The 15,783-nt window shown below is 38.3% G+C and overlaps 1 protein-coding gene across 14 annotated transcripts in view; it reads left to right on the top strand.

Moving 5' to 3' along the window:
* Nucleotides 1-7,726, top strand: part of PARD3 (par-3 family cell polarity regulator) — a 429,965-nt gene extending 422,239 nt beyond the window's left edge. For all 14 annotated transcript variants that reach the window (XM_090143087.1, XM_031616028.2, XM_031616026.2 and 11 more), the window contains 2 exons: nt 2,150-2,277; nt 5,612-7,726. In XM_090143087.1, coding sequence (XP_089999213.1) covers nt 2,150-2,277; nt 5,612-6,005 — 522 coding nt within the window. In that variant the 3' untranslated portion in view covers nt 6,006-7,726. The remainder of the gene's footprint in view (nt 1-2,149; nt 2,278-5,611) is intronic.
* The last annotated feature ends 8,057 nt before the right edge of the window (nt 7,727-15,783 follow it).

Raw genomic sequence — 15,783 nt, 5'->3', positions numbered from 1 at the left:
CTGAGATAGCTGTAGCTTTCCAGCTGTATGCAGTCTTCCAACATTGTTAAAGTGGGAACTGCACAATGATAAGATTGGCTCTAAAATCTTAGTTTAAATGCTTCTATTCCTGATGGAGGAGTTGAGATGGGAACTACTAAGTTTCCCTGTGGTTTTCTGTTAGCTGGTTCTAACCACCCTGTAAAGAATTCAGAAATAAATCTGGTAATTTTCAGGTAATCACTTGCTTCCATAAGCCGAGCCCTTCAATAAAATACCAAATGTCGGAAGACTCTCAATAAAGTAAAAAAGTTAGAAATGTTGACATATGCAATAACTGAAATGTTGCTCCATATGGGTTTCCCTTATTTAATATAGTAGGAAACCTCCATGGGAGTTGTTGGTTTGAACATACATATGTACAGAGTATTCATCTCAGAAAATTTCCCACAGGGCTGACACAATTCTGTTTTCTGATCTTGTTGCCTCATCATACCATTCCTAAAGCATTTTTCATTAAAAGTACTGCTTTGCTGAGGCTTTTCCTGAGTAAATCTATTTTGAAGCATACATCAGTGGTATATCAAGGATCCTCCAAAGTAAGTTACTCATAGTTTATGCTTTCACATTCTGATATGCAATAATCTTCATCTAATGGGAAAAGCAATTGTTCCCTAAATTGTACTAAGAGGAGTGGAATCAACTCTTTGAAAGGGTTGATAACTGCAGGACAAGGAGAAATAGTTTTAAGTTGAGGGAAGGGAGATTTAGGTTTGATGTCAGCAGGAAGTTCTTTACAGAGAGAGTGGTGAGGTGCTGGAACAGGCTTGCTCAGAGAGGTTGTGGATGCCTCATCCCTAGAGGTGTTCAAGGCCAGATTGGCTGGGGCCCTGGGCAGCCTGGTCTAGTATTGAATAAGGAGGTTGGTGGCCCTGCATGGCGGGGGAGATGGAGATTCATGATCCTTGAGGTCCCTTCCAACCCTGGCAATTCTGTGATTCTGTGATTCTGAGCTGTGGTGATGCTCTGTCTGAAGTATACTGTTATTGAAGATGAAGTTTCTAAAAGTTCTGTTCAGGTTCAAATCTGTTTCAGATTTGTTGTGTTTCTGGCTACCTGAAAGTACTTGACTCTATAGTAAGACAAAGGAGAAGTTTATGTCACAAATGACGACTTTCTGGTTTCTAAAACTTGTCTTCAGTGCAAGGAGAATTTGAAAAGCCTTTTATCTGTCAGCCATTATGATATCTTTCTGCTGTTGAAATTATAATGGCAAAAATAAAAAATAGAACCAACTCAAAACAAAAGAGATGTTCATTGTGAAGGAACACCCAGACCAGAAAGCAAAAAGCGCTTTAAGAAAAGCAGGTCTGAGACAAGTGTTTGTGCTCCCTGACCAGTGATTAGAAGAACGCTTTCACTTTTGTGGCACCCTACTTTGCAACTTGAAATCACAAAATATGAATAACACAGTAACAGAAAATGAAAAGTGAAATCTTTACAAAGGTAAACTTTTTCATAACCCCAAGTTTAAATTTGCCATTCTGCCAGGTGTTCTCCAGTAATGCTGTGTATTCCCAGAAAGGTCATCCATTTTCATGTGCTCTTGGCACTGGCCCCAAAGTTTCAAATTGTCCTCGTATTAAGATGTTACCTAAATCCTTCTCTGAGGCACAGGATTCCCCATGTCCCACAAGAGACTTGCTAAATCTGTCTTCTTGAAACTATCACACTAGAAAATGTTTTCCTATCTCCAAAGAACAAGTGGTGTGCATCTGGGCCAACACCAAAATGGCAGTGCTAATGGAGAGCACATGGGAATTGAGACTATTGCTTCCTTCTCATTCAGATCCTCAGTGGAGTATGAAAGTTAGCATTAGCATGGCTAGGTTACCTCCTGACTTCACTTAAATTTCAATGTTTCTACAGAAGAACGACCTGTTTTGGACCAGTATTTTTCTCATGTATCTCATAAATGTTAAGTCAGGAACAGAGTCTGTAGCACAGGACACAGTATAATGTATCTGAATTTTATGCAATTCTGATGAAAGAGCTCCTTGAACCACAGGTTGTCACAAATATGACTGTATGTACAACAGCAATTTAAATGATCACCCTTTTGTGGGTATTTTTCTGCTTTGTTCAAGACATTTTTGTTTTCATTTTGTAGCCAAGCTCCAAGACGTACTCGCAGAGTGGCAGACACTCGGTATCGGTAGAGGTTCAAATGCAACGGCAGCGACAAGAAGAAAGAGAGAGTTTCCAGCAAGCTCAGCGCCAGTACAGCTCATTACCCAGGTACGGCAGCTGGCTGAAGCCGCTCTGCGTCTGAGCCTGGAGCTCATTTTGTTTCTGGATAGAAACTGTTGTTCTTAGTGCAGACACTTTTGTTTAGCATTGATATAAGGTGGAATGTATTCAGTGTGCAAGAAAGTGAGAAAAATGTGGTAAATTTTTGGTTTAGAATTACTTCAGATTATTTCAGTGAGATTTGATGACAGAGTACCCAGCAGAACTAAGGCAGTTTCATACAGTTCCATTTTCTGCAATTACAGAAGTCTTCTGAGTATGACATGGGCTGTCCCCTTTTGACAATTCAGACTTCTTTTTCCTGGTGCATAATGCCTTACTGGGTAGAAATTCTATCATTGTGATGCTGACAGAGAACAAAAATTAAAAGAAAAACAAAGAATCAAGATGGTGAACAACAAAATATGGAACTGAGGAAACTCTGTCCAAAAATATCAGTGGCCTCCAAGTTTCCAGTATATAAATTTTCTTCTAAGTTACTGGGTCACTGGCAATGGAATGCCGAAAAGCAGTACACTTTTTCTCTAAAAAAATCAGTGTTTAAAAAAAAGCCGAGGTTTTTAAAATGAGCTAGTTGGCACAATCTCTTTTACTCTGTTATTTAGCTATAAGAATTATTAAAAGTTTACCCAATTTGTAATTCTAAATTAAATATCATTGTTTAGCATTACGCAAATAATCTTTTCATTTTCAAATATTAATGGTGATGGCTGAGTGGAGAATTCTTTACTCTAGAGTTTGGTTGTCAAATTGCATTGATTTAGCATGTTTTAGCAAGTATATCATAGCTATTTTGTTGAAACAAATAGAAGCTTCATAATTGAAGTTATCATGAGCTCATATCTTACCATCTTCTTTGAAAATAATGCAGATCTCTCTGGTTTTCATGTGCTATAACACCTTTCAGTATAAAATTTTCCTGTTATTTTTGGAAGAAGGTGGGAAAACAAATAGTAGTTATTGCATTTTCTTAGAAAGAATATTGGTTTGTTATTTTGATAATTTTTGTTATTTCCTTTCCTTTCTATCTCTATCTTATTTCTGAAGTGACTACATATATAAAAGCTATGTTCTTTAACCTGAGAAATTCTCTTTCTTTGTTACTGCTTCCAGCAATAGATTGAGTAGGAAAATATGAGTGCTTGTGCTGTTTTTAAGCTGGGGGGGTACTGTCAGTTTGGAAGCTGATTCTTTAAACTTGCTTCCCCTGTTCTGCTCAGTCACTGGTAGCATTTAAAAACAAGAATTTAGTTACAATGCAGTTCTAGTGGTAGGAATTCATAATTGTACGGAGAACATTAATCTACAGGAAATTTGGAAAATTATTCTTTGGACTATAAAAATGTTTGTTTTGAAACAAGTGAGAACTTCATTACATTTTTCAACATGAGAAATGACCAGCAAACTTGTAAGAATGCATGTTAATAATAAATTTATGTCTGAAATGTGTAATTTAATTTAATTTAATGATTGCATTTGAGCACTGTGGATTTCTGAGCTGTGCTTAGAGCAGACAGAATTTTAGGATCTCAGGCTAAAGTTGAGTGCTACAAATACCACGGTTCTCCTATAACAAGCTGAGACACTTAGCTTTACAAACTGTAACTCAGTGACCAATCTGTAAAGAAATCTTACTCTGAAACTTAGGTCCCAATGTTAATGGTGCAACTGTGGCTATGTAATATTTAACATTTGTGTACTGGCTTCATTCTGGAGCTTTGTTGCTTTTTATCTTGTAGGCTCTCTAGGAGCCTCTTTTTTTTTTTCTTTGTACGTTTATTTCATCAGTGCTGACGGCACTTTAGTCAATTTTAAAGAATCTTCCCAGAAAGACAATGAAAGTGGGCCAACTAATTTTGAACAAGTACCAGAAAACAGTCAGTAAATTAAATCAGTTCAACTAGTCATCCTCTTGTCCCATGTGAAACTGTAAAAGCAATGTTTAACTCCAAGTTAATTTTGTAGTACTTAAAATTTATCTTGCTCTAGATCAGAAACCTGACAGTTTCGTAGCCTACAGAGGTTCATTCAATTTGCTCTTGTTCCAGAGAGTGATAAAACATGGCTCAAAAACATTGTTTCTTTGGCAGAGATGGATATTTGAATACCAAGAACAGCTATAAAAATTTGCATAAGAATTTACATTATGTTATAATTTATGCTGAAATAACTTGCATTCATCCTGAATAACAGTTTTCATCTAGGGGTCTCTACATGCATTACAAAAAAAGGTGGATACAATCATTTTCATGTTATATACAAGGAAGGAAGGCTGCAAAAATACCCACAAACATTGTTACTTCTACAAATGGTAGTGAAATTCTACAGATGTCTTGTCTTTACACTGCATATTCATCGCATGAGACCCCATTGAGTCATGTGTGTTGACATGAAAAAACATGCCATATTTACACTACCATTGTTACAATGATTTTCTTGTTGATTAATATTGGTCTATTTTATTGTACTGCCTCATTCTCATACAGTAAGGTTAATCTCAGAGTAGGTGTCTGTTTTGCTGCAGCACCCGATTGTTTTACTTTATCATCGCCAATCCTATTTTAAATTCATAAAAGCATCTAGCAGCTTAATGGTAAATTAAAGCTATTTCAAAACCATAATCTGTCTTCAAACTAATGCAGTGATTTACTGTGAAAAAAGATAAAAAAATTGTAATTCCTATATGCTTTTGATTTATTTGTCTGTGCAATGGAGTAAAAAAAAAAAGTGAGCAAGAAAGGTTATATCTGCCTTTACTTTTATGGAAGCTATAGCAAACTGGGAAACAGATGTGATAGTGTAAAATTACTTCATTCTGGACCTGGAAGAAACTCTAATCTCCATATCGACCTACAAATAATGTGCTTTATCTTCTGACTTGTGCAGTGTTAGCGCAAATGTTTTAAAGGTCTGCCTCTTGCATCCTCAATCTAGTACGAGTCTAGATTCAAATCTTTTGACTACAAGTGCTGGATTTTGTCTGGTTTCTTAGAAAACAAGCATTGTATGCAGTCTTTCCTCATCTGCGACTAAATTGTTGCAAGTTTCTCTCAGGCAGGTGATGACTGTTGTAGCACTGTGTCAGTATTCACAACTTATTCCTACTAGAGAGGCCCAGAAATGCAGCTTAACCCTAGAGGAAAAGGAAAGAGACAAGCTACTTCTTCGGGGCAGAAAAGAACATTGCTTCTCAAGCAAATTATAGTTGGGGAAGCCTGCTAGCATTTCAGAAGCACGCTTCTTTCCCGGGATTGTTCTCAGTAACATCAAATGGAAAGCCAGAACATTTGTCTTAAAAACTTCTTCCTTCTTTTTTTTTCAGGCAAAGCAGAAAAAATGCTAGTTCTGTTTCTCAAGACTCCTGGGAGCAGAGCTATTCCCCAGGTGAAGGGTTCCAGACTGCAAAGGATAATCCCAGATATTCCAGCTACCAGGGATCAAGAAACGGTTACATGGGGGGACATGGCTTCAATGCCAGAGTGATGCTAGAAACACAAGAACTGCTCCGTCAAGAGCAGAGACGGAAAGAACAACAACTGAAAAAAAAAACTTCTTCTGAAGGGCCTAGCAATTATGACTCGTATAAGAAAATTCAGGACCCTAAGTATACCCCACCTAAAGGTCCTTTCAGGCAAGATGTGCCACCTTCACCATCTCAGGTCGCCAGGCTGAACAGATTACAAACACCAGAAAAGGGAAGACCGTTTTATTCTTGAGGTGAAGAAAATGAAGATCAACTCATCATGCAATAAGGAACATTTTCATATAAAGACTTATATTTTGAAAACTTTTTAAACTGATGGTACTAAGGAATATATCTATTGTCTGTTTCAGTGCCTTTAACAATACGGGCAAAGAGTTGGTGGGCCTTATGTCTTTGCTGTTCTGTCTCAAGTGTTAACTTCATGGAAGGATTTTCCACCATTTGACAATCATAGCAGAAGTGTGCAATGCCACCCCTGCTTACCAAGTCCCATAGCCCAGTCCAGAGTGGTTGATGGCTTATTACTAGGATTTGTTGTAATATGTTTTACTTTCCATTGAGTTATTTACACCAACATGCAGCTTTGTGGCATAAAATTAATGAATTTGAAGTTGAAGAAAGCATTGACATATCCATCCTGGGTCAGAAGAGGAGGTTACAAATCACACTTGAGTGGACAAGGCTCAGCTCTCCTCTGCATCACAGTCTTGAGATGTTTTATGGTGGAGTCATTACCAGTCTTTGTTGATCAATATTTAAGTGTCTCTAAGCTGAGAAACTACCCCTCTCCTATTATGCACATATGCACTCTTTTGTCTCTCTCCCCATTCCAAGCTTATTAAAAAAGCCCTACCCCGACTCATGAGGAAAACAATATTAGGCTCTCAGTTATCCTTAGGATCCTGTTCCAATTCCCTGATAATCTTAAGACATGGTTCACTGCAAATGACATAACTCGAGAGATTACTTACTCAGTCACGGCCAAGCCCTTGATAAATCTATTTCATTATTTCATTAAATATGGGGAATTAAGAACAAACAAACAACTGTGTTCTGCTTTGCTTTACTTCCAGAGAAAACTGGTCATAAGACAACTGTGTCTTGAAAGACAACTAGGGAGGGAGTCATCTCGTGGTCATCTGATATGCAGTTGTCTTTGTTTTAGGACATAATATTAAGATGGAAAAAAAATCAAAGTTTTTCTTTAGATCAAAAAAAAAAAAAACTGTAAAAGAAAACAATATCTTCTTTTTACAATTTGTGAAGCTTTGTGGACAACTGCCTTGTGCTTCTGTATACTGTACTGTTGCATTGTGATGTTACATGAAAAATAAGCCTGTAAGTATATGAGTGAGACGTAAGTGGAGACAAACTGTTACACATCATCCTGAAAACATGTCAGTATCCAAAAATAAGTAAAATGAAAAAGATTGCTCTAGCAGTGAGTAATATTTGAATGTGCATATGGGATATGAGAATTTCTTTTGCAGCAGTTGTTTTCATGTTTGTTGGTCTGAACTTCATGTATTGTAAAAATATAGCTGGGTTGCTGAAGTGCCTGCAAATCCTGATGTGAGAAGGCTTGAGAATGGATCTCAGCATATTATGTACAAAAAGATAAGAATGAAAGCAAGAAAGAAAAATCATGTATTTCGTGATTTTTAAAATGCCTATTTTTTTTACTGGCACATTTTATTTTTGCGCCAACTCGTTTCTAGAATATATGTGAAATATCAGCACACGTATCTGTGTCTTTTATGCCTGTTTGTTAATGGTTTTTGTTGTTAATAATGTACTCCATGTTTAAAAGTTGTTACTAATGTAAGCACAGTGACATTGGATGACAGTAGCTCTTTTACGCAGCATTTCCAAAACTGTGTAAAACAGCTTTCCATGTACATATGAAATTTAGAATAAAAGGCTGTTTCCATTCTCGTCTTGGTATTGACTGTAGACCCTTAAGAGAACTGCTGCAGACACTGAGTTTCAGAAACAGTTAACAGATGTTATTTTATCCTATTCCTAATGGTTTGTGTGTGTGTTTGTGTGAGCACTTATAGGGGGAAAAAAAAAGAAAAAAAAAAGATTTGCAGCCCGGCTGAACACCTGAATACTCTCCTCAGGGGGAAAAAATGCTCAGTTTGGCATCTCATGTTATTTCAGGCCATACCTGTGATGTTTGAAAGGTGCATTTGTAAGACTGGCATCTGCGGTGGAAGTCTTCCTGGGCTGTTGTGTGGAGTGCTCTTCCTGAGGAGTGTGTGTCAGGATACAGGCACCCACTGGGCTCTGGCGAAACCCAGGCTCATATCAGAAAGACCTCGTGGCACCCAGTGTGTATTTTGGGCTGTGGTGTGAGTGTGGAACAGTAATGTTGGCACAGTGAAAAATGGGAAAAGGCAGATTTATGATTAAAGCAATATTTACAGTGCCGGTGATACTTTGTTCCCCCATTAGTACTGAAGCTGTGTCTGATTGTCTCCCTCTTCCTCTCCTTTCTCCTTTTGTTGGATATTGCAGGAATGTCAATCATAATTCTGTATATGCATGACATCAGGCTGTTGCCATGGCAATAATAGTGTCAAATTATTCACTGTGACTTTAGGATCTCAAGGGGAAGAGGAGCAGAAGCTGTAAGGTGGACAGGCAGCTTGTGGTGCCCAAATAAGCTAAAGACAGGATTTTGTAAAAGACCTAAACTTCCTTGTGTGAGGAAATAAAGGAGTTTGCTGTTTTGCAGGCCTTGCAGTCTCATCTCCTGATTGTGTTTCTTCTATGGAATTATTTGGACAGGCAAATAATAGCAAACACTGAGAAATGCATCCACAGGAATGGAATACAGGTTGAAGTCCTTTTCAAAATAAGGTCTTTGATAAACTGTTGTAGGAAAAAGGGCATATGCTTGGAAAAATGTGAAGCACTGCATGTTTTACGCGTGAGAATGGCATATGTTAAAGTTTACCCTTGCATGAAACTCCTCTTCAAGGTGTTAACAATTTGCCATAATTAGATGTGTTCATGAAAGAAGGCAGATGTTCTCTTTGGGCAATGCCTGTGTTATGTTAGCAAAGAATAAGGTCTTTTTCTGGCTTCGTCATCCTGTCTTCTTCCTGACATAGCATAGACAGGATTTCTAATATTAACTCCCATAAGTTGCAAAGGATGATAAGGAAGTGGGAGGGAGATGTTTTAATAGAAAGTGACCTTTCGTTCTGCATAGTGAATAGATCTAAAAATTAATTGAGCTCACTGCATTGCTGTGGTAATTTGTTGTGGATGTATTACCATTATGAGATTAATTCTGACATTAGTGTGTTTAAGAATGATCACAGGACAGACTGTAAGGGAGCTTAGAACACTGAGGAGTGGGTGCAGAGCTTGCACATTTTTCTCTCCTCTAACCCATCTGCAAAGCCTGCTGGTATTTTATCAAAATAATTTGTTAATGCTATTGAAATTCCATGGGAAAGTTCAATATTATTCATGTAGAAGTCTGCTGCCTTTCTAAAAAAGCTTTCCCCTCTTGTTATAGGGCCTCCTTGGAAACGAGACTGCAGCCTTTGTGAGTTATTGCATAGGCCAGATATTCTAATATATGTCTTGGAGAACTCTGCCATCAAAAACAGCAGAAAATGGCGTAGAGCCCAGCTGAACATGGTCGGAAAGTACAATTGCCATTTATTGCTGGCAAACAGCAGGAAGAACAACAAAACAAAATTTAAACCCATCATGACTGTGAATATATGGCCTGTCTTCCAAAGCTCTGCTGATGTTTTGCTCACATTCAGACTGTTTATGAGCGTCTGTAACATAGCACTTCTCTGTGCTGGGTACGCTGAGAAAGGAAAGGAAGAAACATTGGCCAGACGATAGATGCACCAGATTAGCAGTGTTGGCTAAACACAGGATATTCTTGAGTAATTCAAACCTTTGAACTTGTGTCATTGAGTCTCAAAGTGGATTTGTCTATTGCATGTCCTGGCTTGCAAGTCTATTTTCAAAATATTTCCTAATTCTATTGCTGTGCTTGACTATTTCTACATCGTTCCCTCCTGAGTCTGGTTCATGGGAGTTGTGAGGAATCTGTCAGGAATGCAGATACAGAAAAAAATCTCATCTGTTCTTTGTGCCACCTTTGTGCCACCACAGCGCAGCCTTCCAGACCCACTGCAAAGGTCAGTCCTGATCTGGCAGAGGAAGAGTGAGAGTCAGAAAACCAGGATGGTGAAGGACTTATTGAAAGTAGGCTGTGTGTGTTGTGTGCATGTACATGCAAGCAAGGGAGAGAGGCACAGATTGCTTTAATTTGCCTTTAATTCACGTCCAGCTTGAACCCTCTTCAAGTATCTTGTAGCATTTCTTCAGAGTTCTTTCCATCTGTACAGTATCCAGCTGATGATTTGATGCACATGGTGATTGTTTCATGCCCTCTTGTACATCTTTTCCATATTGTATCTGCATCACTCTCTCTTTTACATCTGCTGATTAATTCTGTTTCATTTACTTGTTTCTCCAAACGGCATGGAATTCGTTCAGATCCTAGGCTGCTTTTGCCAGTGATTGATACTTCTCTCTTAACACTGCAAACTTATTTTAATATTTTCTGTCCCTGGGAGTAGTGTTATCTTCTGTAATTTACACTTTAATAACATTTTAAAAATTGAGACTGGAAGCTTGAGTCAGGATTATACAGCAGCAGACTAAAGAATATGGCTTTGATCGCTATTCTGTGTGCAGCGTGCACTTCCAGGTAGTTGTGGGGATGGCACAGAGTACTGTCAGAGAGAGATGAAGAAAAGCATCAAGCCTGGGTGCTTTGGAGAAGAAGGAAAAGAAAAAAGAAAAAAAAAAACTAGGAAAAGTTTTAGAAATATTTATGCCCACTACATGCTATGTACTGTAAAAAAAATAATTCCTTAGAAGTGTCACTGTTTGAAAAGCTGATGGTTTCACAGCTCGGATGAGACTGGTGTAAAGAGAGCTGGCCAGAGGAGTAAGCTGTCTGTGCCCATTCAAAAGATGCTGCGGCACTCTTACCTCACCAGTTAGTTCCATTTTCAGCTGCGCATCTGACAGCAACGAAGAACTGGAATGGGCTCACATTCATGCTTTGAGCTAAAATCTGCAGTGACATCTGCCACAGAGGTATAATAGCCATGTTGATAATAGCCACGGTAGTCTGATTTTATTCTGCTTGGTTGTTTGTTCAAATCATCTTTGCTTGTTTCTAAAAAATAACGAGAGAAATGAAGGGGGAGGAAAAGGATTAAAATGTGAGCAGAAGAGTCTGTTGCCCTTCCACCATCAACTGCCCGCAGTGCAGCCACTGGTGGTTGGTCACCTTCTTTTTCTTTATACCCCAAAGACATGAAAAAGGAGAAACCTGCTGACAGTAACCTCACCTCAAAACTCTCACCCTTCCTAGCAATTCACTCTGCTGTGCTGCTTGTAAGATGCAAATTAATGATGCAACAAGTAAAGAGACTTACCAAACCTCTCTTATTTCCTCTATGTTTCACTGGGATCTGTTTAGATTCTAGTCACCCCCTAGGACTGAAAGCTGTGCTTTGTTTTTATCCTATATAAAACAGAACATTGTTGTTGGTAGTAAGAGCTAGTAAACATTTGTGCTTTTCTCAGCTTGAGAGTAACTTTTTAATGTTAGTTTGCACAGATTTCTGCAATAGGTGTTCTAGATGTGTTCCTAGTCCTAGCAATATCTCATTTCTAAGCACAGAGCATATTGCTGGAACCAGCCATAGCTGGGACTCGCTACCTTTGGCATTTAAAATGAGTTCATCAGTCTCTCCATTCAACTGAAGGGCTTTTTACAGCTTTTGCAGAGGGAGGAGAGAGAGAGCTCACTTCCCCTGGGAATGGGAAACACATTCCCATGGTCGCTGTTTGAAGCTGAAGAATTATCTACAGGAATTTTAAGAGATTTCAAGGAGCTGCAGCCTATTGCCAGGAGCCCAGAACAGTTATCGCCTCAGTGTTCTGCAAGCTGGAGAAGACATTAGTTCTCACCGCTTCACCAACGTAATTCTTATTCCCACTTAGATCTTACGAAAGACTGAAACCCTATTCACGGTATACATCAGATTTTATATCTTCCTTAGGGGCAAGTGCAAAGCTTTGTAATACTTCAGCTGTAGCCAGGTTATTAAAAGCCAGAGGGCTCTTAGGAACAGGAATGCCTTTGCCTAAAACTTTGTGTCTAATGATGATGTACGTTTTGTTCCTTTCTGCCTACCAGCTGTTGGTTCCTGTCTGTGACACAGCTGCATCAGTTTTCTCAGTGTATGGTACATTTGGGATCTGCTCTGTAGTCCTATGCAAGTACCATTTTAACAAATGTGTTTGTAAATAAAATTAATTAATACCTGGTCAGTCATTTTCTGGATACCTGTGAGCTGTACAGGATGGGAAATTTATTGCTACAGAAACTGCTTTGGCATTTGCAAAGGAAAATTTAATCTAGGAAGCCTTTTTTTCTCTTTAGGTAGCAAAAACTCTACAAGGGTTAATCCAATCAGCTGCAGCATAACAAGGACTGGAAATGGCAACGTCTAGTTTTAGAGCCTGGCTGATGGTTTGCAAAAGTCTATTTTATAACCTGGACTGAGTTCATTGTAATTTCCCACACACTGTTCCTTGAAAAACCGCATAAAATCATATTAAAAGCAAAAGACACTAAATTACACAACCTGTTGCTTCCCATAAGCTCAGTTAATAGTACAGCCAGCAAGGTAGAATATTTACATTATGACTGTGAAATGATTTGTGTTTGAATATCCCATTCTTTGTTTAAAAAAGAAATCATAGTATTTTTGCAAAAAGTAGCATACAGAATTTTACAGTTGTCCATTCTTGTTTTTTAAAATCAGTTTGTATGAATAATTTTCTCATTTTTATGCACAATTTTTCCACATTTTTGTTGACTAAAATGTTACTAATCTAATTTCCTATTAAAAAACTCATTTCCAGCATTGCAGAGCTGAAAGGTGCTACCAAGCATTTAGTCTTCAATTTACATACAACAGACCCTGTAATCTGATGGGGGATTTCACACAAGGATGGCTTCGTGCAATTACATGGGCAAAGAAAAAATTTCATCCAGGGCTCTGTTCTACAATAATTTCATCTGTTGGTCTCCCATTGAGAGTTCTCCTATTGCTAAATTGCTTATTGATGTGGACTTAAAAGTAGAAAAATCCACGCGATGTTGTCATACTTGGTTTTCAATGCTGTTTCCTTTTTTTTTTCCTTTTTAATTATAATTTGGATTTGTTAGAGAGGGACAAAGTAAACAGATTGGAATAATTCATTTGAGTTAACGCTCATTGACAAGACAACATTAAGCATTCTCCAGATGAAGCATCAGTCATAAAAGACAGAAGGATAATCCTAACATTACAACACAAGCAAATTAGTTTTCTGATATATATTCCAGCATTGCATAAAGCTGTACCAATTCTTAATACTTGCATAATAATATGCACTTTTAAATGATGCCAGAAATCATTATTACAACAGAGTGAGTTCACTGTTTATGTTTATTAATGTGGGAATGTTGGAAGAGTTATTAGATATTAAATGTCATTTTTAGAGTGATTGAAGCTAAACAACTGTAAAACCGATTGAAAAGATCTGAGCAGATAAATGCAAATGGAAGAGGAGACCTTCACACACCCTGCCACAGTGGAAACACATCTTGATGCTATCCCCCTTGCACTGTGAAACACGTGCAACCTGATGAACCAGCTCCTTTGCAAAGTGGTGAGAGAAGGCTGAGGGCATGGGACCATGGTAAGTATGAGACTGAAGCAAATTTCCTGCTTCTGAATACAAGGATACATCATGTTTTAGCTCATCAGCATCTTTCTCGCTTTCAAGAACTGGCCCAGTTTGTCTACATTTGTCCATAGATGGACCACTGAAGCGGTGTGGTTTTGTTTACTGGTTCGGTTGGATACAGAATTCTGCCCCATCATTCTGTGCCAATAAGACCACTGAAGTTGCTTCTCAAAGCAAGTACATCAGCTTGTTATCACCTTTCTCTAAAGTGGGTGGGAGGAAAGCAGGGCAGAACTGGTCCTTAAAAAGCAACAGCTGTGCTTGATGAAGCTGCCATAGGGTCCTATGATTATGTACACATGATCCAACAGATTGTGCTCTCCCTGAGGTGAGATGAGGTAAAGAGAGAACAAGAACAGCAGAGTACAGTGGTAGTATAGTAGAGTAATAGAAAAGTAAAGGTTTTTTCGGTTTTGTTTTCGGAAACTTGCCTTTTTGTTTAGTTGTTTTGTTTGGTTTGCTTTGTTTTCTAATAAACCCACATTAGACTACTTGAATGTATTATCTTTCTGTCCTTACAGCTTTTGGGCTGGAATGGTAAGCTGCCAGAGCAGAAGCTGTTGCACTAATGTTAATTTAACCTGTGAAATTTCTCTGGAATAAGCAGGTATGCTATGAATTCTTCCTCCACTGCAGAAGGTTTGGGATGCAAAATTCATCCTCGGAAGGAAAGTCTGGAAAACTGCTTTAGTGTTTTGTGGACCATAAAAAAAAAAAAAAAAGGAAAAGGAAAAAAGGTACATTACAGAGCAGTTGATCGATCTCGTTCTACCACGTGCGCTCTCTCAGTCCACACTAGACCATAAATGAAATGTGGTTAAGGGTTTATCTCCCTATAAATACAATGTATGTTTATTAAATGGTGACTGATTTGCATCATTACGACATTTGATCGGTGGTATTCAGATCCAGCTGGTAAAGTTTCAGCAAGAGCTGGGAGAGCAGCAACAGTTCCTCTATTGTCTTCAGTTGGCGTTGCGAGGCAGCAATGGGAGCAACACAGCCAGCAGTGCAGTAATCTAATACAGAATGCACGCTGCTCCTTTTGTTAAACATCTTCCCCTGAAAATGCTGGCAAGTACACATTGTTTCCTTATCATTTTTTTTCCTCTTGAGAGATTTCAATTCCATTTACCCCACGGGCCCAAATCCTTCCTGAACACATGAGTTAGACAGCAAGGAGGATTACTAGAAATAGTGCAGACAATGACCAAAAGCCTTCTTGCATGTCTTTTTTTCCAGCCAGCCACCCACCTTCCATTATCAAGGGAAAGAATACCATATCTGACTGCATAATCAAAATCCAGTGACCTGTCAGAGCAGGCAGTAAAATAAAGCTCTCTTGCTGTTTCCCTTTGACTAGGCTTCATTTCTAGAACCCTTTTAACCCAATTTTTCTGACATATTGTAACTTGTAGGCATTTAAGGATGCAACCACTGAGCTAATATGTTTTAGAGTGCATTTTTATAATATATATGGTATATTTAGTGTCCCGATTTCTGGTAAAATTGGAGCACCCTCATGCCAAAGTAACAGCCTTTAATTAAAAGAGCTACAGCAAAGAGAAGTAAAAGCACATGAACAATAGAAATCCCTGACCAGTTTTTTCCAACAATTTTTCTGCCTGTGATATTTGCCAGCACATTCCTGATGAGTGTCTAAGGTAAAAATGAATGTTCATGTAGATCTTGAATGCCATTCAACATATGGAAAGAACTGCTTACTTTTCTTTAAATACAGTTCCATGGAGCCACCAATGAAAAAAAGAAAAAAATCTTTTTTTTCTTTTTTTAATAAATCATTACATTGCACTTAGATGATTAATACTGGATGAAAGTTTGGAGAAAGTTACACAGGATACCAAAGGACCACGTTCTCCTGTTGCAAAACTGAACTCTGTACCTCAGAGGCAGCTCTGGATTTTGTAGTGAATGAAGGAGAGCTCAGTTTTAAAATGTTTTCTATATAGTATGTTTGATTTTGCCTCATCTGATACAAAGAAGCAGCAAGGCTCAACACAAGTGCAATGCTCCTCTCATTGGAATTCTGAGAGAAAAGGCAAAGCCTGATCTCACAGCTCCAGCATAATCACATTCCTGAGGGGGTCCCAAAGTGAGTGCCTGGTTGAGTCCCACACCTCTCTATGGTCTCT

This window comes from Phasianus colchicus, chromosome 6 (genome assembly GCF_987193195.1).
Source record: "Phasianus colchicus chromosome 6, bPhaCol1.hap1.1, whole genome shotgun sequence".
NCBI classification, from domain to species: domain Eukaryota; kingdom Metazoa; phylum Chordata; class Aves; order Galliformes; family Phasianidae; genus Phasianus; species Phasianus colchicus.
Note: the sequence above shows the minus strand (reverse complement) of the source record. Positions and strands in the feature narration are given on the sequence as shown.